The sequence below is a fragment of the Papilio xuthus genome, unplaced genomic scaffold (assembly GCF_000836235.2).
Source record: "Papilio xuthus unplaced genomic scaffold, Pxut_1.1 DF827680.1, whole genome shotgun sequence".
Taxonomy (NCBI): domain Eukaryota; kingdom Metazoa; phylum Arthropoda; class Insecta; order Lepidoptera; family Papilionidae; genus Papilio; species Papilio xuthus.
In genome coordinates this window covers 4354526-4379781 of record NW_013530969.1, presented here as the reverse complement: position 1 = coordinate 4379781, position 25256 = coordinate 4354526, and the positions used below count along the sequence as shown (strand labels likewise).

At 32.0% G+C, this 25256-nt stretch overlaps 1 protein-coding gene across 2 annotated transcripts; it reads right to left on the bottom strand.

The window, feature by feature from the left end:
• Positions 1–5225: 5225 nt before the first annotated feature.
• LOC106117409 (kynurenine formamidase) lies at positions 5226–25245 on the bottom strand. Of its 2 annotated transcripts, none has more exons than XM_013311712.1 (5): positions 13291–13471; positions 10401–10533; positions 9719–9820; positions 7273–7486; positions 5226–5835 (listed from the first exon to the last, which is right to left on the bottom strand). In XM_013311712.1, exons 1-5 carry the CDS (start codon positions 13381–13383, stop codon positions 5376–5378), a joined length of 1002 nt encoding a protein of 333 aa, XP_013167166.1. In that variant the 5' UTR covers positions 13384–13471; the 3' UTR covers positions 5226–5375. The 2 variants fall into 2 exon arrangements, with proteins under 2 accessions (XP_013167166.1, XP_013167167.1); XM_013311713.1 differs by lacking the exon at positions 13291–13471 and adding an exon at positions 25028–25245 and having other exon boundaries at positions 5228–5835.
• Between the last annotated feature and the right edge of the window lie 11 nt (positions 25246–25256).

Genomic DNA, 25256 nt, shown 5'->3' with positions numbered 1-25256 from the left:
GGTCTGATGTTGAAGCCGCCCGCCCTAAGCGTTACTTGCACTGCCCAACTTTGAGTTGCGTACACAAAAACTTCGATACTTACGCACGCTACGAAAACTTGTTTATTAGATAGAGCACGTATGAATACTAGCTGTCGCAAGCGTCTTCGTCTACAACAATTAATACGACACTTTTTATTTCTACTGAAAAGTGTTTATGTAAATTTTTTGATAATTTTGCTGAAGAAAAATCATTTACATTCCCTTCAATTTTGTCTTTTACGAGATGTCTTTTGAAAATTCCTTATTTGCAATATGTCAGGCAGTTTTTCCTTTTATATGAATAGGTAATTCTGTCGATCAATTCTTTGTTTTTATTTTTCTTACTAACAACTTGCATATTGCAATCTGGCTTAGACATGTTTATTTAAAACTTTTCTATTTAAAATGCAAATTATAGGGATATATTAAAGACCTTTATTGATGTGTTTATTAAAAAATCTATTTTCTATACATTTAATGTACAATAATAAATTAGTAAGCGGTTAAGGCCTTCAAATCCTAATATGGTCAAGTAAGTTATTATTTGTTAATTTCGTTTTAAGTAAATTTAATTAATGAATATGTTTTCAAATAAAATGTAAACTTGAGTCAGTTTTGTGGCCTTTGCTCCCTTTACTATTTAGTTAGTGTATAAGACGTATTATAGTTGACTGTTCACATCAAAATAGAGTTCGGTTGAACGTTGAATTGAACTAAGGGACGGATTATTCCACTTCATAGATGATACGATCTCTTTGATGACATATAAAATAAATTATTAAAAAAAAACAGACGAATTGAGAACCTCCTCCTTTTTGAAGTCGGTTAATATATAATCTCAGTTCAATAAAGCAGAATACTTTTGTATTGTTATATATTTAATATAACTTTAATAATGCAATTGTGTATGTTGAATACATAATTCCGTAAACAAACTTAGTAGCCTATGTGTTCTTTCAGACTATGTTCTACATCTATATGCCAAGTTTCCTAGGGATCTCTGCAACCGTTCTGGAGATACCTTCGACCAAACATACATCCATCCGTTCATCCATCTAAACATTCGCATTTATAATATTAGTAAGATATTTTCATGACAATTGTTGTACCTAATTGTGAGAATTTTAGCGGTGCCAATTTATTAAAAAAAAATTAATGTATTATACTTTTGAAACTAGGTTTTAAATTAATATTTTCTATCACGTGCAGATTTATCAAGAATGAAATAAAATTATAAAATCACAGCAGCCGTAGGTTTATTGGCGCGGTTTTATTGAAGCAGGTCGGCAGTAAGGATTGGGGCCAGATGCGTTTTATATCATGTTATTCTTTATGACTTCAAGAAGTTTTACAACAAGCCGTTATATTTCATTCGTTATAAACAGAAATAGGTAATAGAATTTTTTAATGTTAACATTATACATAATTACGCTAATCCTACATGCGTTGCAAAGCTAAAACAATATGAAATTGCGAACAAAGTTGCATTAATACTGATAAAACTTTATTATATAATATTTTATGACGATGCTGGAAGGTGGTGATCGGAACTTCGCAATGAAACGACACACCTCATCCAGTTTGGGCTTATTGGAATCGTCTCGAATATCTTTTTGTAAATAAAAAAACATCATTAAAGCTTCTCTGCCTTCACAATCTATATAGTGGTTAAGGAATGTAAAGAGAAAATATACACACCTTAATTTTATTTATAAAGTTGTATGTGCAGATGTGTTCATAAAATCCAGGAAGTGACTATCGGGATTCGGCCTGGGACTGGATTTATTGAACGCGCCGTGTGCAAGTAAATATGCGGATAGGGTATATTGGAAAATCTTTCGTTATGATCACGGAAACTGGGACAAGTAAATAAAAGTATGACAAGCTATTTGGTCGTTCCTGTATTGCATGGTGTTGGTTTGTACACATGAATACACGATATCTCTTTCTTAAATCGAAAGAAACATAATTTCTACAGTATGTAATGAACAAATTAGGTTTTTGACACTGCTTAAAAAGTTTTTATTGACAAATTAATCTTGTAACTAAACATTTTCGTACTGTCATAAACAGTGGAATTGCCCCTTATTCTCATTTAATTGCGATTGATTAAATTAACGGGGGTGCAAAATGAATACCTCCGAGAATTAATTGCTACCGAAAATGTGGATCACGTCGTTGAAATTTATGAATGTCTATGCCCATTTTGTTTTTGGGTCATTGATTATTAAACGTATAAATTACGAAGACGATGAAAAGAGAATTATGGTACAATCTTATTACATTTTTACAGGCTTTAAAAATATTAAGAGTCAACTAAATATGATTGAAAGCAAAATCAAAGGTAAAAAAAGAATTTTCATACGACTTACCAAATACCAAGAGAGTGATTTATAGAAAACGGTCGCAAGCGACTGCGTCCACGTGGAATTAAAAAAAAACATAATTAGTAGCCTATTTGTTCTTCCCGACTGTGTCCTATATGTATGTCAAATTCCATCGAGATCCGTTCATCCGTGCTGAAGATACCTTCAAACAAACATCCATCCATTTAAACATTCGCATTTATAATATTAGTAAAATTATAGGTGTTCGATAGGGTGTTATTATGAGTGAAAAAACTACTTTTTTATTGGAAAAAAACCTTAAATTCTGATTGTCGACTCGTATGATATTCCTGACAAGAAAATCAATCGAATTTGATTACGACATCACCTCTCGTCAAAATTGCCATAGTCGTTTACGCTCCAGGCGGTCACAATGGAACTTATATACAAACCCAAGTGTAAGTTTCTCAAGGGGTTTTCCAAGGGTTTCTCATGTCAATGTTATTCTCGTGTCAATGTTAGTTATCATACTCCTTCTAAACGGCTTGATCGATTTTCATGAAATTTTATATATGCATATTCAGTAGGTGTGAGAATCGGCTACTATCTATTTTTTTATCCCGCGCGACGGAGTCACGGGCGAGAGCTAGTATTATGTACATTTATAAATACGCACGAAAAACAGAGGAGGACTCTGATAATTAGAGTGCATTTAGTTAAGTATGTCTCTGAGTTTTTATTTTGCGTTCTCTTAACTAAATAGGCTCAAACGACGTAGATATAAGATGTTGAGTGCTTGTCGAATTCACGCGAGGTCCATTCAACCTCTAATTAGGGGCATGCATGTCAACTTGAGAGCTTGGGTTCGAATTATTCCACTCCATAGATTACAGGGAGGGATTTTCCTTTGATAACGCTCAGACAAAAAGACGCAAAAAATGTACGATAGGATGACCTTAATATATATTTATACTAGCTGTCGCCCAAGACTCCGTTCGCGCAGAATTAAAAAAAGCTAAAATAGTCGATGTGTTCTTCCAAACTATGTTCTAATTCTATGCCAAATTTCAGAGAGATCCGTTTAGCTTTTCTGGAGATACCTTCAAACAAACGTATATCCATCCATCTAAACATTTCATCACAATTTATAATATTAGCATGATAGAACCTATAACCTTCCTTTCCCTCCATTTACAAATTATTATCACTGTGGGTCCCCACGTAAGTCCCCCGTAAGTTAGGGAATGACTAGGCCATAATAAACCTTGCTGGCTTAGTTCAGATTAGTACGAAGAAATAACACTAAAGAAAAATCATCTTTTTTGTAGCTATCTGGTGTTGCAGGTCCGTCGCCTGGTGCATGAACATCGTTGTTTACCTTGGTGTTACCGCCGCACTTTTGTCCCCTTCTCTTATAAGAAAATGAAAAAAGATTATATTTATTTATTTAATTTTGATATGCTCATTTCACTAACACATATTAAAAAGAAAAAGTATATACAGCCAGTATTATTTCTTGAAGCAAAAAGTTGTAATTAGACGAAAGTTTACATGATAAATGATGGCCTTTAAATGTTAAGAATTTTATCGTGTTTTATAAAGATTTTAGTATAAAATTTGTATGCTCTTCAACATAATATGTTTTTGATTTTGGTGAAAAAAAAACTATTTCATTTTTGATACGGGTATAATATCCTGTCCGGGAAATTGACACTTGAAGCTTTATTTTTGTCACTTCATATCTTTGGACAATTCAAACACATTCGTATCAAAATAACTATGAATGGCTCAAATTATTTGTTCCTTTATTACATAAGGCTGCAAAAAGTGATTTATTTTTACATATGCTACTAATTATGCTTTTTTTTACTTCATCATCAGCTCACTATATGTCCCCATCGAGGGGCTCGGAGCCTACCCTAAGTTATGGGTGACTGGGCCATAGTTAACCACGCTGGCCAAGTGCGGGTTGGTTGACTTGACACATATCTTTTGAATTTCTTCTCAGATATGTACAGGTTGCATCACGATGTTTTCCTTCACCAGAAGCATCGGAAATCGAAAGACACATTGGTACATGGCGGGATTAAAAACCAGGACCTGCAGATTGCAAGTCAAGTGCTTGACTGAGCCATCGACGCTTTAGACTCTTTTTACTTAAAAAAACACATATGCTTTTAATTATGCTTTTTTACTTAAATTCAAAAAAGCATAATAAGTAGCCCATGTGTTCTTCCAGGCTATGTTATACGTCTGTGCCAAAGTTGTTTTATTATCCCGCGCATGCGGAGTCGCGGGCGACAGCTAGTATAAGTATATGCATGTTATTTGATTTCAACTATCGCGTAGACATTCCAATTATTGGTTTCGATTATTTGCGGTGAATGATCATTATCAAACAGAAAGGTTATTAATTGAAGGTGTTTACTTGGTCTGAATTACTTTGGGAATATTGTTTATTTTATTTCAAATTTAAATTGATTTCAGGTTAAATTGATAAAAATTTATGTTTAGATTTTTGTATTAACTAGGTTTCACTAATTATTAAGTACCAATATATTTCTTTTGAATCGTATATGTAATTACCAGGATCACATGAATTAGAAAACACGTATTTAATATTTTGAGGCGATTATTATTATACATCGATTATTTTATTTCATAGCGTTCCATAATATTTTATAAACAATGTTATATTTCAGTTTTATTCTTATGAGATTTATGCTTTGTTATTTGTACATCAAAATATTTTACTTCTAAACCTATTCTAGTTAAATATATAAAAAGTATTTGTTATTCCTATACATCGCATTTAAAAGTAAACGAAAATATAATAAATTTAAAATGTTATTATTAATAAAAAAAATATTCATAAAATCATGGAAAATATTTGGTTTTAAATATAATTTTTCCTTTGTTTTAATTTTCAAAAAAATCTCGTCAAAGTTAAACGAGATTTTGTCTTTTAAGAAACTATAAATAAGGGATACTAAACTTAACTACAATAGAAATAAAGATGCAAATAGCTTACAGATGTTTCCTTACGTCATGTACCATTAAATTTTTAAGATAATTATCATTCTCAGCAAGACATTCGACAATGTCGAAATGGTCTAGGTCATCTTTGATTTCTAAATACATATTTTGCATTAAACAAGTATTATGGAGTAGCTCATAGAACTCTCTAGATTGTTTTTTAAATGCCGGACTATCGTTTTGTGCTGCTAAGATATAGATCCTTGTTCTTCTAGCTTGTAGATGTGTGAAACAATCAAATAACGGTGATAAAGGTACCGCCCATTCTTCTGGGAGTTGTACAGCATCGTTAACTGATGTGTGGACGAGTTCCCGAAGGTCATATACACCTGATATAAGAAAAGCGCCCTGCAGACGATGAACACCAGGATTATTCTCAAAGAAGTCAGCGTTACTCAATAGTTTCGCCACCAAATGTGCTCCTGCCGAATGACCCGCGAAGTACACACCTCTGGAAATAAAAAAAATATCTATATTAGTATTACTATTTACAATTTTTTATAATAATTACATTTCGGAGATTTCCTAGCGGTTTATTATTTAAATGGTCGATATCATAATCACGCACACCGGCGCGGACGCTGTCTTTAAACCAAGCCTATCACTTGTCGAACGACCTCGACCACTACTGACAGATACAGTGACACTGACAGACGTCAATCACACACCATACAAGCGATGTTGCCATTCAAATTAAATAATTAACGTCATAAATTGATATTCTCCGACATATATATTTTTTTATTCCTGTATCTATAATATTTTATCGTGCTTTTATTTGTAAGTTAACTTAATTACTCCTTTTCTAATAGGTTATAAATGCTAATTAATCTTTTCGATTTCTATAGTGAAATGTCAAACCTTATCAACCTTTTAGGGTTTATGGATAATCAGGTCAACCCAATTTTTCGGTACTCAATTATAACAAAGTTTAATCGGACTAGAGCCGTGTTTTGTTACCTATTTCAATCTTGATGGCTGCACTAAATGATATTTTGAACACAAAAATTTGATATTTAATGTGCATACTTAAAAACCATAAAGACAATAATTTACTGACAAATTATTGTACAAGACTAGCTATCGCTAACTCTCTTATTAAATTATTATTTAGCTTGCGAAGCTATATTAAAAAAAAAAACTAAGTAGTCTTTCTTTTCTTCCAGACTATGTTTTACATCTATGGCAAATTTCACCGAGATCTGCTGAGCCGTTTTGGAGATTCCTTCAAACAAACATCCATCCAAACATTCTCATTTATAATCTTAGTAAGATAGTAATTTTATATTAATTTTATTGTCTTCAAATATAACAATAAAATTAATTTATATCAATCAATATGGTAAAGTATCACAGTTCCGGTTAGTTTTTTTATAAATACCCGTATTTCTGTGAAGGCCATATACTAAATACGGAACAGACCTTTCGCTTACTGTCTGTAAGCAGTTTTTATCGTGAACAAATCAATGACAAAGCAAAAAGTTGAATCCAGTTCGTGCTGTCGCGTCGTTTGATACATTTTAAACAACGATGTTTAATGCATACCTAAATTATTTTGCGAATTTTATTTAAATACGTAAAGAAACGAATCTTAATAACATTATAAATACGAATGTTTAAATGGATGGATGGATGTTTGTTTGAAGGTATCTCCAGAACGGCTGAACGGATCTCTATGAAATTTGGCATACATATAGAATGTAGTCTGGAAGAAGACATAGGCTACATATTATGTTTGTTTTAATTCGGCGCAGACGGATTCGCGGGCGACAGCTAATGGCTTATTTAAAAACGATAAGAAACGTAAAAAAATACACAAGAAGTCACATAGAATTACTAACTACTTCATCTTTCTGTTACCCTAGTATTTAAATATTGTAAGCTATACCTCGAACCCATTTTCTCTGCATATTCGAATACAAATCTTGCAGCGTTCTCTATCTGATGTACGATCTCCGGCAGTGTGTAAGCGGGACATAGATCGTATCCTATCACTATGGTCTTGATGCGAGAGCGGTGCAGCGGCTGAGCGGGATACCGCGATAACTCCCTGGACAACTCCTGCCAGTATCCACCGTGAATGTATACTAGGATTGGAGAATCTGGAAACATGTTAGTAGTAGTGAGTAATAATACTAGTAAGTCAGTAATAGTAATAGTTTCGCACGACTTGGCCCGGCTCGCCCGGTGAAATACTACGACCACATAGAAGACAGGCGTGAAGTGGAAGCAATTCCGCGTTTCGTCTGATGGGTGTGAGTCCTGGAGGCCTAATTCAGTCCTCTTTCCCTTCCCACCCTTCTTCTTATAAGGAAAGGATGAGAAGTGGAAGTGGACTTTCCGGATGAGAGGATGCATGGAAAGGGAATATATTTTCTTTATGTGCATCCTCTCCTCTGTCGATTAAAGGTAGGCAACGTATATGCAATTGCGTATATCTATGGGCAACGGTCACTTCGCTACATCTGCGATTTCAGGTGGCCGCTCGCTCGTTTGCCACCTTATGATATAAAAAAAAAACCTAATTTAAATTATTTGCGCCTATTTTAAAACTACTATAAGCCGTACTATAAAAATTGTTTCAAATACACTGCGCGGCCACCTGAAATCGCTGAAATAGCGAAGCGACCGTTGCCCATAGACATACGCAATCGCATATGCGTTGTCTACCTTTAATCGACGGAGGAGAGTATGCACAGAAAGAAAATATTTTCCGCTTCCATGCATCCTCACATCCGGAAAGTCCACTTCCACTTCCCATCCTTTCTTTATAAGAAAACGGATGGGAAGGGAAAGAGGACTAAATTAAGCCTCCGGGACGCACACTCATCAGACGAAACGCGGAATTGCTTCCACTTCACGCCTGTCTTCTGTGTGGTCGTGGTATTTCGAGGGCGAGCCGGGCAAATTCTTGCGAAGATGTTAAAGCTGGCTCTACCACTGTTAAAATGTTACATATTAGTTATGGTGCTTCAATACAATTAATCATTGGACTGGTTCAGTACACCGTTTGTCTGTTGTACAAAACATATTTGATTCTTAAGTCAGCTGTGTGTCTATGAGCAATATATTGTTATTTATAGTCTCATGTAATTTTATGAAAATAAACAATTGATAATGTAATAAGCCATTACAGATGTTATCTTTAAGATTTGTCCTAGGACAGATGTTTCAAAATAACATTATATAAACGACAAAGATAACTGTCGTTTAGAGATATCAAAACAATCTCGTAACAAAATATTTATTTAATGTCAATATTATTGATCTATCAATCATCTATTACAAGTTGTAAATACGCGTAATGAGACCACAACGATCACAAAGGTCTTAATTACGTTTGTTCTAATTAAATTATTTTTAACCTTTTATACGCCGCGACCCTCTTGGTTATATTTTAGCGATCCCTTTAGTAGCAGAACGAAAGACAAGGTCATCTACCAAGATCATAGTTGTTCCTGTTATTTAGTAAAAAATACGCAATAAATTATTGCAAGCTATCGTTTAATCTGTAATTCGATATGTCAAGTTATGTGTTTTGAATTTAAAGGTATAAAAATTTAGCTATCTTTGCGTCCGATCTTTTGGAAGATCCAAGTACTTATCTTTTAAGAATTGATAAAGATGTTCAAGTACTTGCAATAAAGCTTTGTTTTATTATAATAATAATCAACAAGGTTACAAAAACGTAACATTTCAACGTTAACACAGTATTTATTTAGAATCATTGCTTACACGAATTTTTCGAAAAAAATACGGCTTTAAGGTAAGGTCTCAACATCAGGTATTGAGCGAAGGAAAGTTGTTTAACGTGTTATTTTTAAAAATATAAAAAGGACGTTTACATAATTTTGGCACTAAGCGTCCCTACAAGATAACGAAATCCAAATGAAGAGTTAATTGAAGACAAATTTATAGGTTCTGATAATGTGAACAATATTCAAATATTTTATATTATTAATTTTCATGTTTAAAGCTTTTCTAATATATGCCTCTTATGTCTTAAATGCGCGTTACAAAAAAAATGTACGTAATAATTACAGTTTATGGATAAAAATACGCTTACACTTTTCTCCCTTTGTATGTAAAGGTCTCTGTCTGGGGATATTCTAGCATATTTATTCTTAAAATTACATGCATGATCTAGTAATTAATTTAAAAAGTAATACATGTACAATGTACAAACAGAAAAAAAAATGAATTTAATGATCCTTGTAACAAGACCCCTTTCTTCGCTTTTGGGGGATCGCAACAGAATGGACGCGAATAAATATCATTATTTTCTCTCAATCGGTTAAATAAAATTAAGAATAGAATATTTTAAATGAACTCACCGTCTGGCAGATCTGTTCCCAATATGTCCAACTTTTGTCCGGGAGTAGAGCCGTATTCTATTTCCAATTTATGTGGCACATTATTGGTGGCTTTGTCGCTCGCTGGAACGAAACAAACATTTATTTGTCATCGCTCATCGTCTCCAGTTTCTTTTGACGTAAATTACAGTGTCAATATCGACATTAATGTGGGAAAAAAAGATCTGAGGATAAATGTAGTGATGAAATTACGCAACAAAGACATCTCACAGTTAAACAGCAGGGCTCTTATGTAGTCATTTTAAAAGTTTAATTTTAGCTGTGTATATTAACAGGGTAATAAAGCCAGTATTATGACATCATTGGAATTTAGAAATTTTAACATATTAATTTATTTTTAACATATTACATAAAGAGATGTGGGGTCGGGGCACACTGGAGCACACTTTCCTCCACCGCAACGGATGTTATTCTTTTCATTTTGTACAATTAGATTTATTTATCTATAGCTGTTCCGGTTATAGAGTACTAGCTAGATTTAAGAAAACTTAATTAGTAACCTAATCCTATATTCTACATATATGCCAAATTTCAACGAGATCCATGCAGCTGTTCCAGAGATACCTCCTAACAAACATCCATCAATCCATCCAAACATTCATATTTATAATATTAATAAAATTTAAATAATAGTAAGTATTACCAGCAGTAACAAATTGCACGTGATGTTGTAAAACTTCACCGGCGGTCGCGAATCTTGTCGACCATCTGCTTGGTGAGTACTCTCTCTCCAGGTCTATGGACTCTGTTATCACAGACATGTTCGCGTTTGATACCTACAAACAAATATATACAATTAAGAATCAATAACATTCTATAGGAAGACATCTGATACAAAAAGTTGTCGTCCTTAATTAGATATTATTTAATTTCGTATGATAGCCTTCGTCTTAGCCTTCGTATTGGTTTGTGATTAAAGCCAGCAGCACACATGATTTCCGTATTCGATATCCGAATAAGTTTCTTCCTTTTTCGCGCAAACGTTCCTTTTTATGTATACGGAATCTTTCGGCTTGTATTTGAAATGACGTACGGAATTTGTTGTAATCGAAAAAAAAATGAATATGTGCTTTTCAGAAAATGCATTTTATAAAGATTTTATATCAGGTTTTAGAATACGGAAATCGTATATTAAGTATATTATAGGAAACAGACAGATCACTCTTGTAGATTTATTATTAAACATCTACAATGAGATACTCTTTTTTTTCAGAGAGGAATGCTTTATGCATACTCCGCGCCCCGGGGGAACGCGGTAGTTATATGGGATTCTCCTCCATAGCGGAGGCATACCCACTAAACCTCTCTGTTCCTCCAACGCATCGAGACGGGACCACGGGCACGCTTTCGCTCTCGTCCGCGGCCCACAATGAGACACTGCCTAAGCAACTGAAAGACAATTAAACAATACAATCCGTAAGATTCAATCTTTGAGAAAATTCTTTGTAACGTTTTCAACTGACATTCATGTGATAAATTGTTTACATTGAACTTAGTGCAAATTCTGTACTTGTATATTGAACGTTATCGTGAAATGCAAACAACGCTTTTTATGCTGCCTTTACCGTTGTATTGATGTCTAATCAGCAAATTGTTTGTACATGGCGTTGCGATTTTGTATACCAAGTGCGTACTTGATTTAAAATGTGACAAAATTCAGTAATTAGGTGAAACATTTATATTTTAGTATTTATAGTATCCAGTCAACCAACCCGCACTTGTCCAGCGTGGTTGACTATGGCCTAGTCACCCCTAACTTAGGGTAGGCTCCGAACCCCCCAGTGGGGACGTATAGTGAGCTGATGATGATTATGATTTATATTATCCTATGGATTTCAGTCGTGCTCACCTCTGCAAGTGCACTGGCAGGCCCTAATTTATGACACTCCGTAGAATACTTTACCTTCTAGTTTACTTTATTAGACAAGTGGGTTATAGCGCTTTAAGGCTTTTTAGGGAAATATCAAAAAAGTTAATCGACATCACAGGGGACCGCAGAGCTGGCAGATACCTCGGACAAAGAATTAGTTTAGCTATTCAAAGGGGGAACGCTGCCAGTATCTTCGGAAACTAAAGGGACTCCTTTTAAGAATATATTTTAGTTAATTATTCGTTTTTAATATTATGTTTAATATCATAGATTTAAGACTCTTTTGTTACTAGAATAAAGATGTGCGTATATTAGACAAGTATTTATACGTAGATCTTTATGTATATATAAGCTAAAGAAATATATAATGACTATGTCATAGGAAAAACGTGGAAAATGAAAATGTGCGTGTGTGTTAAATATTTTCATTATTAATTATGTTTTTTTCTTTTTCCTAATTGATTACTTTATATCTAGGATTATGTGTGTGTGTCTATCACATGATCGTAAGAAATATCTTTGTTATTATTTACCTTAATTTACTGGAAAAGCTATTATTGGCCTTGCTTTGATTTATTAATGGATGTAAATCTGATCTTAATAAGCTATTACTTTTCTTCTTTAATAAAAAATAAAAAAATCTCTGTAACGCTTCTTTGAGATACAGGCGGCAGTATCTCAGTTTTCCCAAAAAGAAAGACACGACGATGTTACTATGAGTGTTTCGGCAATGGAAAGCCACGGTAACATATAATGTTTCCATTCCATTCGATACGTACTTAATTGCTCGTACTGGAATAATCCACAATACTATTGAACAAAAGTGAAGGTTAATTATCCATTGATAACTTTCTAATGATCTTTAAACTTATACTACTCATATATTTAATTATAATGGAACATAGTTTAATTAATAAACTCTACAATTGTGTAAATTAAATTAAATAAAATATCTCTTTTTAATATCTTCAAAAACATTTGTTTTATAAAAGACATACGCTTTAATCAACATATAACACAATAATGTGAGAGTTTCAATTGAATATTCAGTATAACCTATTTTATTGTCTTTTTATTTTCAACTAGCTCTCCCGCGCTTCCGTCCGCGTGGAATTAAAATAAATTATAATTGGTAGCCTATGTATTCTTCTAGACTATGTTCTATATGTATACCAAATTTTATCGAGATCCGTTCAGCCATTCTGGAGATATCTTCAAACAAACATCCATCTAAACATTCGCATTTATAATATTAGTAGGATTATTTATTAAGAAGCAAATTATCAAGAATTTATACCCTTAGTTTATTGACTGTTGGGTTGAATGTTTAAATTAATACCAAATATTTATATTTAAATTATACTGAGCAGTGTCTCGCCACGTGGGACGTGGTGGTATTTTAGCTATTTAAGATAATAGCCTCAACAGAGTTCTGATAAATAATTAGCATTCTTGAATGAATAAAATAGACAATCTATTTAACGTTATATTAGTTTCATACGAGGGCAGAATAGTTAACACTGGAGTACTGTTCTGTCTCGATGTTGTTGGTTAAAGCTTTAATACAATTGCAGTACTGTAATGTCCACTGCTCTGACTCTGTGTGAAATTAACATAAGGGACAAGTTTTTATAAACCGGTTGAATAAATTCTCGCTTCAAACCTTATTGCTCTCGGCCGTTGTCGATGTGTTAGGATCATTAATCCACTTCGTAAACAACTTCAATAAAATTGATCCGGTATTGTTTTTCACCATTGTAAATATAATTTTTTTCTTATATATTTCGTTACTTTCCACACGAACACTTGACACACCACAGATAAGATAAAAAAACTAAAGAAATACTGTGCAGTTCATAAAAATATCACCGTTACTAAACTGTTTGATGTGTTAAGCTAATCTAATCTTTATATTATCACGTTATGAGTTTGAATTAATGTGTTTTTTGTCTCATAACTAAAGATTAACAAATTATGCGTAACAAACGCACTGTTCCACTTTAAGTGAACGCTTGCTTCAATGCAGAAATACGAATACTAACGAATCAGCACACACAACAGCAAAATTACTTGGCAATGCACTTTAAATTAGGCCTGATAAAAACACGCTGTTTACAATTATAATTATTTGTCAAACAATTTTCAGTAATTATATTGTCGATAAATAAAATTATGTCTGTTTAACAAATTAGAATGAATTTACAGCTTTATATTTCTTTGTCTTTGTCTTTATATTTGATTTATTTGTGAAACTCTAGTATTTGGGTCCTGATAAAATATTATAAATTTAGAATGATGTAACCAAAGGCTATCAGTGTCTTTCAAATTAATAGAATTTACGATCGCGCGGAAAATTAGATACTGTCATCTCAATATATAATAATTAAGCTCTTTATTCTTAAAAATACGATTTAAAAAGTATACACAGCAGACCGACTCAATACACTTACTATCAAATTTATTGGTCCAGAAATATACAACATAATTTATAGCTTATATTATCAAAATTAAAAAATAATTGGGCTAAAATCTATGATCTTGTTGTGATTTTACCCTTGAGATTCAAAATGTATTTAGCATGTAAAAATTGTTTAGCTTTCTATCGTACGATTAAATATCTAACGTCTGTTATTCTTTAAAATTTTTATCTTACTAATATTATAAATGTATGGATGGATGTTTGTTTGAAGGTATCTTGACAACGACTCTATGGATCAGGCTGAAATTTTGCATACATGTAAAACATAGTCTGGAATACAATTATAGGCCACTATTTTTTTTTATTCCGCGCAGACTAATATGGGCGGCAGCTAGTACTAAAACATTTAACGAAAACTGTACTGCATATTTTGTCCACGAAACCATAAGAAAATAGAAAAAAAAGAATATTTTCTTGTACGTGTCGGATCGTCGGTGGCTCAGGGGTCAAGCACTTTACTTGCAATCTACAGGTCCTGGGTTCGAATCCCGCCATGTACCAATGTGTTTTTCGATTTCCGATTTACATATGTACATTTATCCGACGTTCTTACGGTAAAGGAAAACATCGTGATGCAACCTGCACATATCTGAGAAGAAATTCAAAGATATGTGTGAAGTCAACCAACCCGCACTAGGCCAGCGTGGTTGACTATGGCCTAATCACCCTTAACTTAGGGTAGGCTCCGAGCCCCTCGGTGGGGACGTATAGTGAGCTGTTGATGATGACATGTCGGTAACCATAGCTTAGCATAGCCTAGCTTTTAATACCATTTAAGTTTAAAAGTAAGTTGTGCGAAATATTGCAATGCAAATTAGGAACAGTTATATGTGTTCTTTAAACTCTCATAAAGCTAGAATATTGTTTTGCAGTGTTCTTATCTAACCCATTACAACATTGTTGTTAACGAGGTTGTAAAACAGAGTTAATGCTTTAAAACCAGTACATATTGACAAACATTAATGTATAGCGAAATGCACTTGTGAAAGTCACATAATATCAATAGAGATAAGAAAATTAAAATTAACTATTCTGTAAGCATCGGAATATTTTGTGAATTCATACAGTTGTCTATATTTATAATATACCTAGTAAGATTGTGAACTCGTGTTCACAATCGGAGTTAGTTACATAATAAATTGTCATCATGATTTGACAATATAAACCACGGTGGGAAGTGGATTTGACGGAGGACGAATAGGAAGGGGAAATATTAACTTTCTGTGCGTCCCTTCCACCGTCGATTAAAGGTAGGCAACGCATCTGCAATTGCGGATTTCTATGGGCAGCGGTAGCTACGCTTTTTCGGCGTATTTATGTTGCAGCATGCTCGTTTGCCACTTTATGATATAAAAAGTTTTCTAAAATGGGTCACATTTATCGCTGCATTATACCGCTATATTCTAGTAGAAATTCCTTTAACTTCGACAATTCACGTAGAGGTAATTCATAACATCATAATCTTTGAATTTCTAATACATAAGTCTTTAGTTTATTACAGAATCGTGTCTATTATTGCTTCAACAAATCATATTAGATTATAAACATTCATCTTTTATATAACAATATTTTATCGATACTATTTATAAAATCAAACACTATTTCAACACTCTAAAAGTATCCAGGGTCATTGTTACGCTTGCACTTAACTATACTTATTATAGAAAGTTTTTTTTCGATTTGGCAAGCAAATTTATAATACCCCATTTTACATAGATAATAGCTTTTTGTGGTTCAAGGTCTATGACATTAGGCAAAGACAATTTTAAGTCAAAAAGAACTTAAAAATTGAATATCGTCGTAGAGAAAAGAAAAGATTTGATGACTTGAAACTTCTCCAAACATATGAAAATATTATTTAATCGATACGATTTAACAACATTAAGGCCTATAGACAAATTTAAGATATGACCTACTACATTTCTTTAGTGAGATTTATATTTTTGGGCCTAAATGACGTCTAAACGATCTAAACGTAGCATCAATTTGTGCAGTAATATGGTTGGTAATCAAATTAAAATTCTTCTCCGCCATTATCGTTTGATTGATTAACAAATAGCAAAGCGACTTTTCATTACTGATTCAATTATGAGACTCCGTTTAATAATCGAAAAGAATATTCGTCTTTATAGGGTGAGGTTACACTAGATTGTAATGTAATACGTTTGCGTTTTTAACATGCAATTACACAGACTTGATTTTTCCTAAAAGATGACAGTGACGTACTAAAATTATTTCCGTGGGATCGCAAAAGTCTTTTTAAGTAAAAGCCTAAATCGACAATTATGAAATTAAGTATTAAGATTTTTATTTAAATATCCAGCGCACATAAGATTCGCTATTTTGATGCACGCTGTTAAATACTAAACATGGAAAGAACGTTAAGAAACGGAACATTCAAAGTAACTATTAACATAAAACAAATAATTCAAAGCAAAACCCAATCAGTCGACATTTTATGAAACTATTAGAAATTTTGAAGGATGTTTTTTAATAATTAAATATTGCGAATTAGTGTGGTCACACCTTTATATTGATTGACACGATAACCTCATTTATCTTCATTTGAAAACGAATTATAGCGTTCCGATAAAAATCATTAAAACACAATGAAAAAGAAATGATATTTATATTGAATCCTTGACTATAAAGTGAAGATTAAGTAAAAAGAAAATCTTAATATTATTCTATTATCCTTCTATATTAAACGTTATGTTTTTAATAATTTTCATTATTAATGTTTATCATACTTTCACACTGTATAAAATGATGAATAGATATTTCGACTTCTTAATATCAAATTAATTCATCAATTCAATGAAAAATAGCAATAAATTATAACATAATCCACCGAACAACCAGATAATAACCAACAGAAGTAAATAAACTCAATAAATGTTTCAACTAAGAATTGAACCCAAGATATAAAATGCTAGTCTTATATAAATTAACATACCATTACTAATATACTAGTAACCAAAAAGTCTTGTATATAATAAAAAAATATCGAAGCACAAATCGATTGCGTCTTATTAAAAAAAAGAAGTATAAATTTGATAGTTATCAAACATTGACCTCAGTCGGTATGCGACCTCTACGAAGATACAAAATGAACAAAAAAAAGCAATGATATTAAAAACAGCTACTTTATAATACATGAATTGTATTATTACTTTTATAATTTCTATTCGCGTCTTCAAATTATTATATCTCAATTAGCAGTTGCCCATGACTCCGTCCGCGCGTAATAAAAAACATATAAGTAGCCTGTGTTCTTCCGGACTATGTTCTACGTGTCAGCCAAATTTCGTCAATATTTGTTTAGCCGTTCCGGAGATACTTTCAAACAAACATATATCCATCCATCCATTAAACATTCGCATTTATAATATTAGTTAAGACAGTATACATACTAAGTCTAAGGTCTTGTTCACACCAAATAAATAACCGCGATCAAGCCTTAACAGACATCTATCCCGTGCTTACCGACGTCTCATCTTACGAAAAGTTAACGATAGTTTGTTGTAAAATGGTCAACTAAAAACTAATGAAATAATGAACGCAACGAATTGATTTAAATTGATACATTTTAGAGTAATTAACTTCGTTTTAAATTAATTGTTTTTAACGTCTTGTAAGTAAATGTTGTTTTTATCATGGTTGATAAATAATTAATTACCACAACAGTTTTGATGCATTTCATAGTGGCTGAGCATTAAATATGTACCTTCAATAAAAAGATGATAAGATGTTTTCGTAATTTACAATGATTGTGTAATTGTTTGGTGGCTTTTTATCACAGAATGTTTCGACTTACATTATCTGTGTTTGTTCAAAAATGTGTAAATATGATATAGTGTTTTGCTTATTTTTAAAAATAACGTCTCCTCGCAAATTAATTTATGATTAACTACAATGTATTACATAAAAAATAATATATAACTATGCCTTTAGCAGATTATTTTAGCTGCAAACGATTTATTGTTAACTAGCTATCGCCCGCGGCTCTTTCTGTGCCGAATTAAAAAAACTTAGTTGCCTTTATGTTCTTCCAGTGCGATTCGTATATCCGTTCTGCAGATCTTCTAACATCCATCCATCTGGGCATTTGCATTCACAATATTAGTAATTAAAAAAAATATTATTATAAAGATTGATGAAGTGACTTACAACTTAGTAATAAAAATTTGTGACAGTAAATGCATACATTCTCTGTAGATATTTGGTCCAAATGCACTAAGTACATATCCAATAACTAGAAGGAAGGAATATAAATATAATTTACATATAAACAGTTAAAAATACTTACAGATGCCATAGTAAGAAGTAGATATAAATTACTTATATATTACGTATACATGTAAAGTTTTTAACTTGTAACTTTAAACCAACAACTTAATAGCACGATGTTTTCTATACTCAATCTATACGCTTCACTACCTTCGATCGACTGACTTTGAATAAAAAGTAAACAACTTTGAAAGAACTTAAAATAAAGATTTTTCCTACTACTTCACAATCGTTGGGAAAACCTGTACAAAATTATAATAATCGATGGATTTACAATTTTAATTGTTACAAATTATCGTTTAATTGTAAAATAAAATATGTCACGACTATTAACCTAGTAAATAAACACGCTATATTATAACTAGTCACATAATGGTCAAGTATTTAAAACTAAAGAATTTGCAATCCCATCTGAAATCTTTATTTTACTTCTTTTATAATATCTTTAAGTTGAAAAAAAGGAGAAAAATTGTTACATTTTTCTCCGATTTTTGAACTTGTTTTATGGAGAAAAACTTACAAACCACTGGATACTAATTAATATTTCAAAAAATGGGACCAAATGATACGCAATACCTTTCGATTAAAAAAATAATTATGAAAATCGGCCAACCAGGTGCGGAGTTATCGATGAACAAAAATTGAACGATGAACGAATTGATAACCTCCTTCTATTTGAAGTCGGTTAAAAAAAACGTGGAGCGTCGGTGGCTCAGTGGTCTAACGCTTGACTTGTAATCTACAGGTCCTGGGTTCGAATCCCGCCATGTACCAATGTGTTTTTCGATTTCCGATTTACATATGTACATTTATCCGACGTTCTTACGGTGAAGGAAAACATCGTGATGCAACCTGCACTTATCTGAGAAGAAATTCAAAGATATGTGTGAAGTTAACCAACCCGCACTTGGCCAGCGTGGTTGACTATGGCCCAGTCACACCTAACTTAGGGTAGGCTCCGAGCTCCTCGGTGGGGATGTATAGTGAGCTGATGATGATGATGAGGATGAAACACACTTACTCTATGAATCTAAGTATCAATTGAAATTATACAAAGAATTTATTTCTGAAGTAGTATGGACTTTAAGCAATTTCGTTATTGACCTACAGACATGTAAATTCTCACAATGGTCCTCTGTCGTAACATCATCTATATTGAATTTATCTTCATGGTATAAAATGTGTTGATAATTAGATTATATTTCTCCAGATTAAGTATTGTGAAGAATTTCTATTTATGTTTAGTGTTAATATATTTTTATGACGAAAATTATATAATAATCAATTCATCATCAACCTGCTCTTATCCCTGTCGAGGGTCGGCACAGTAAGTACTACTCCTCCATACATCTCTATCAGCCGTCATATCCGAATCTACCCCCTTCCTACGCATATTCTCTTTCAGACAGTCATTCCATACTTTTCTTGGTCTTCCTCTACCTTTGTAGCCATCCACATTCAATCTCATTACTTTTTTGCTTATATCATCATCATCCCTCCGCATATGTCCAAACCACGCTAATCTTTTACTCCTCAATTTCTCGATCACTGGTGCTACTTTCAAACTTCCTCTAATAAACACATTTTTAACTTTATCCTTTCGTGTCACACCACACATCCATCTTAGAATACGCATTCCAGCTACATGCAATCTTCTTTCATCCGAAACCTTGGTGGCCCAACATTCAGATCCGTACAATACGACAGGTCTTACGATGGACTTGTAGATTCTGTCCAAATCAATTGATATTCTTATTAAAGCAGTTAATTGGAAGTGTTACTTGATATCGGTTTAAGGTTATAATAAAAAAACAAATTGTGTTTATCATAATTAAAAGTTGACTACATTTTAATCGAACAAGATTTTAATAACCTTAAAAACGGAATTTCAATGTGTGTAATAAAGTTTTGTTATCGTCCTTTAATTGTTTTCGTTGTGAAATACGATAAAGAAAATCCAACTAGTATTATGTAGAAGTTATCTGGAAGTATTACAAATAGATAAAACAGGTCATTTTAAGTTAATTATAACTACTTTTGGAATATTTAGAAATATTTACGGTTTTTATTTAGTGAAATTAAAAAAAAAATAGTTTAGTGTTCTCTTATAAAAATGATATTAGCTAAGACGTTATCAAAGGACAAGAGATTTAGATGAACACATATCGTATAAAAAATATGTGTGTTTAATGATAAAATAAAAAAGATAAATATGTTAAAAAAAAAGTAAGACATTGTTGTATTGTTTGTCTTTATAGTAATAGGATGTATTAGAGTGTAGGTATCTTGTAAACATTGAACTAGAAACAAGGTCAAACATTTAAAAACCTTGAGATGTCTTATTGAGACACATTCTAAGATATTATTTAAAACCATCTGATTCATATCTACGAGCGCAATAATTCCTAATCATTATGTTTAGCAAAGTCTGAACGAATCTTAATAAATTTCAATCTGGGACCGCTATTTTTTTAATCATAATTTTTCTGTATTAGTGAAAATCAAATTTTATTTTATGTTCAGTTTTTGTGTTCGAGATATCAAAATATAGACATAAAATATATCTTATTTTTAATATTATAAATGCGAAAGTTTAGATGGATGCATAGATGGATGTTTGTTAGGAGATACCTTGGGAACGGCTCAACGGATTTCGACACAGATGTAAGATATAGTGTGGAAGAACACATAGGCTATTTATTTTTTTAATTCCGCACGGACAGAGTCGCGACCAACAATTAGTAATATTATAATTATCAGTGCTTTATAACAAAATACTTAATTAAAACATAAATTAATTCTTTATCAAAGCGCTTAATTAACATAAACATTTAAAAAAAGTTTTCAATATTTTTTCATGAACAGTCATTTTTCAAAATCGATTTTTGTAAACATTATTTGTCCGTCAATATATAGAAAAGCTATATAACCTAATATTAAATAATTCGCCTTTTAAACCGTAGATTATATCCGCCTTTTAAAAATATCATAGCACTTTTAAAGTGACACGTCACTTTACAAGTGACAAGTTAAAATATTATAAGTTTGTCACGCTTGGAACTGAAAAAAAAATATTTCGTAACGATATAACCTTAACAAATCATATTCTTTAAAATATTAAAATAAATTCATTGCCTCACGATCGGTTTCTATGTTAAATACATAAGGAATCCGATCAGTCCTACGCTAATGGAAATTTTGTAATTTCGATCCGCGTAATCTTATATTTTCAATCAAAATAACACGGCGAGGGATTAATAAATTTTATAAATTATAATCTGAATTGTAATAAGAATAAAAATATGATTTGAATTGGATATATTAGTTTACATCAATATAAGATCACGTATCAATTTCCATAGTATATTGGTTAATGATTATTTAATATGAGAAGGGAAATTTTTGTATACCTTCTTGAAAACATTTCTATGAACGCGATACAATAATGTTGAGAAGTAATTCATAAAGCTATTTTAAAACAAAATAAAAATCTTTGATTACAAAATATGAATTTATTTTGACTAATAAGCGATTAGTAAAAATAATTCCTAAATTAATAAATAATGAAAAATCTCCATAAGAAACTTATCGGTGCATATTTAAAAAAAACTAAATAATTATAACTTAACCACATAAATATCTGTCAAAATCCCTTAGAGCTTTTTAATGTATATTTGCAACGGATCCCTAATTAACAACAACCCGATCCAATTATTTATGATTCTCTTCTTTAACGACGGAGGAGAGGATGCACAGAAAGAAAATATTTTCCCTTTTCATGCATCCTCTCATCCGGAAAGTCCACTTCCACTTCCCATCCTTTCCTTATAAGGAAAAGGGTGGGAATACAAAGAGGACTAAATTAGGCCTCCGGGACGCACACTCATCAGACGAAACGTGGAATCGCTTCCACTTCACGCCTGTCTTCTGTGTGGTCGTGGTATTTCATCGGGCGAGCCGGGCCAATTCGTGCGAAAATATTAAAGAGGGCTCTACCACTGTATAGGTCTACGGTGTAAGAAGTTGCTTTAGTCTTCGTGATATTTTTATGCATTTAGAAAGAAAGTCTTCTAATAAATTTCTATGATTACATACAGTAGAATTTAGATAGGCAACAGACCTTTTATATATTTTTCAACACTATCTCTTCCGAGGTTCTTGTAGTAGATCGCTTTTAATAGTTCTGTTACAAATAATTTAGTCTACTTCTCTCTTACATTAAGAAATAAGTTCGTAATCCTAACCGCTGGAACATCTTAGACTCTTCGTATATAAGGAAACGTAATTCGAAACTCACATGTTGTATACTGACGTACCTTGTGCTTCGTACACAAGTTGAATCGTCAACGCGAGTCGTCTATTTAGTCAGTACAGGCCTAGCGACTACACGGCCAACAAACATTTAGTCATATGTTTTAAAGAATAAGCTAGTTTGTATGTCAAATAAAATAATACAAGGTGGATGAACTGTAAAAAACACTTGTGTGCTAAATTAACAATAGGTACAGTTTTCATGTTGATTAAATTAAACATTAATATATCATTAAGTATTAAAAGAGCATTCAGACACAATAAAGAAAATATATGTATGTATATAAATACACATAATATATAACATAATGTATGTATGTATGTAAATAAATAATACAAATATAATAATTATGTGCAATATATTAAAGGCCAGTGATTATAGTACTTTTTGATATTATTGTTTAGAATCCTTTGGCGCGAATGACACGCTTTCATTACCAAGTCAAATGTCAGAATGATTAGTGATGGGACATAAACGTAGATACTTTAATAAGGCTAGTGTTGCGCAGTACGCATTGCTGTACAGTACCGGTACAATGTCGAATTTTCTTCCTAACAGTAAAGTTTTACAACATGGCCTTTTATATCTATCTGTTTAGTTTTTGCTTGTGCCATTGAAAAATCTTAATCTCAGTAAAAATAAACATTTTAAAATCAAACACTAAAACTTGTATGCAAATGGAAGTGAATACTTTTTTCCTCTTAAATATTTTACTTTTGGGTAATCGAGATCATGACATACGTAGGTTGTAAATTTTGTGAGAACTGGTCCTTGCTTTTTTATTGTTTTTTATTGTAATACATTTTAAATTAAAACCGGCCAATACAAACAAAATATCGATTTTCAATAAATATACAATACCCATTTACTTTTAAAGAAGTTTAGACGTGGATGGGAATAGTAATGCCACTTAATAAAAAAATTTCATATTGATATCACGGTTAGTTTTCACTAACGTAATAGCTGTAAAAACATTTCCATCCCTCTCATTTTCTTCATATCAAAAAGAGATAATAAAGTTATTAAACAGCTATTACGATAGTTGAAATTTATGGTTAATTTTTAAAATCAAATTAACAATAAAAAACCCGTTTTTGATTCGACTGACGTCAATGATTCTTTAAATTTTGTTGTTATAAAACATCGTGGACAAAAGTTATTTATGGAAGGTTATAGATATGTTATTTATTTAGATCTTATAATAAACTAGCTGTCGCCCGCGACTCCGTCCGCGTGGATATAATATAAAAAAACTTAATCTATGTAGCCTATGTGTTCTTTCAGACGATGTTCTATACGTATGCCAAATTTAATCGAGATCCGTTCAGCCGTTCTAGAGATATCTTCAAACACACATCCATCCATCCACATCACATCCATTTAAACATTCGCATTTATAATATTAGTAAGTTAAATAAAAAGCAGTTCTTCAAGGCATAAATTCGAAAAAAAATGAATAAATAGTATCTTATGTCCGTATCCTGGCTCTATGCTACCTCCTCACCAATTTTCAGCCATATCGGTAAAGCCGTTCTTGAGTTATAAATAGTGTATCTAATACGACTTTCTTTTGTATATATAAGATAGGAATTATATGTTAATGACCGTATTCTGAACCTTATTTTTGTAATTTGCCTAGGTTAACTACAAACCGGCAAATGATATATTGAACCTTTTTAAAACTAATTACAATTCGTGCAACGGTACACGCAAGGTAACAAAACTCGTCAAACCTGTAACCACGAGAAAGTTGAACCAAGTTATATTTATACGGTAATTTTAAGATAGTACAGCATATAATAAAAAATCTATATATAGTAATTTATTAATTAAATGTGACATATAGAAACATAAATCTTTTGTAATCATAAATGTATGGATGTCAAAATGAGATGATATGTTTGTTATAAATCAAGCTAATCTTAATAATAAATAATACGTATGTTAATCATAATATAAATAAACGCTTATTTTGTATTTCGTTATTAAATTAAATAATTTGTCATGTATTTTTTATTCGTTAAGAATTTAGTGTTTTTTGGGTACAGATTATACACAATTGCTTAACTTTATCTGTCAAATTATAATAAATAAACCAAAAATGTATTAACATTGGCAATACCTATATTACGCATATGCGTAGGTATTTCGGAGCATAATATTTGTCAGGATTGACAACAAAAAAAATAATTATTATAAAAAAAAGTCGTGTTGATATTGATTGAATACATTACAATAAATAACCTAAGTAATTTATGACAATGTTATCATATTTTTAACGCATGTTTATATCTGTTAACAAAACAAATTCAGACTTACCGATAACGTTGTCTAAAACTTTTGATTTTTACGAAAAAAAAAACTCAAATTGGTTAAGGTCAGGTCAGATAATATAAAGTTGTTTGTAAACAAAGGCGATGACGCGCTCCCGCGCATGCGCAGTGCACACTAGCGCTTGATCTGTCAACGTGCGTCGCAGCACGCCACCACGCCCGCGACCAGCGCGCCAACTGAGCGAGACTTACCACGCATATCTAATTTTAACTTG

What these genes read in the sequence shown, in the direction of transcription:
- LOC106117409 (XM_013311712.1), bottom strand. Translation starts at nt 13,383, where the DNA reads ATGGTGAAAAACAATACCGGATCAATTTTATTGAAGTTGTTTACGAAG. An exon ending in CGTGCAATTTGTTACTGCTG is followed by an intron (nt 9,821 to 10,400) that starts GTAATACTTACT and finishes GTTTCGTTCCAG; the next exon opens with CGAGCGACAAAGCCACCAAT. An exon ending in GGGAACAGATCTGCCAGACG is followed by an intron (nt 7,487 to 9,718) that starts GTGAGTTCATTT and finishes ACATGTTTCCAG; the next exon opens with ATTCTCCAATCCTAGTATAC.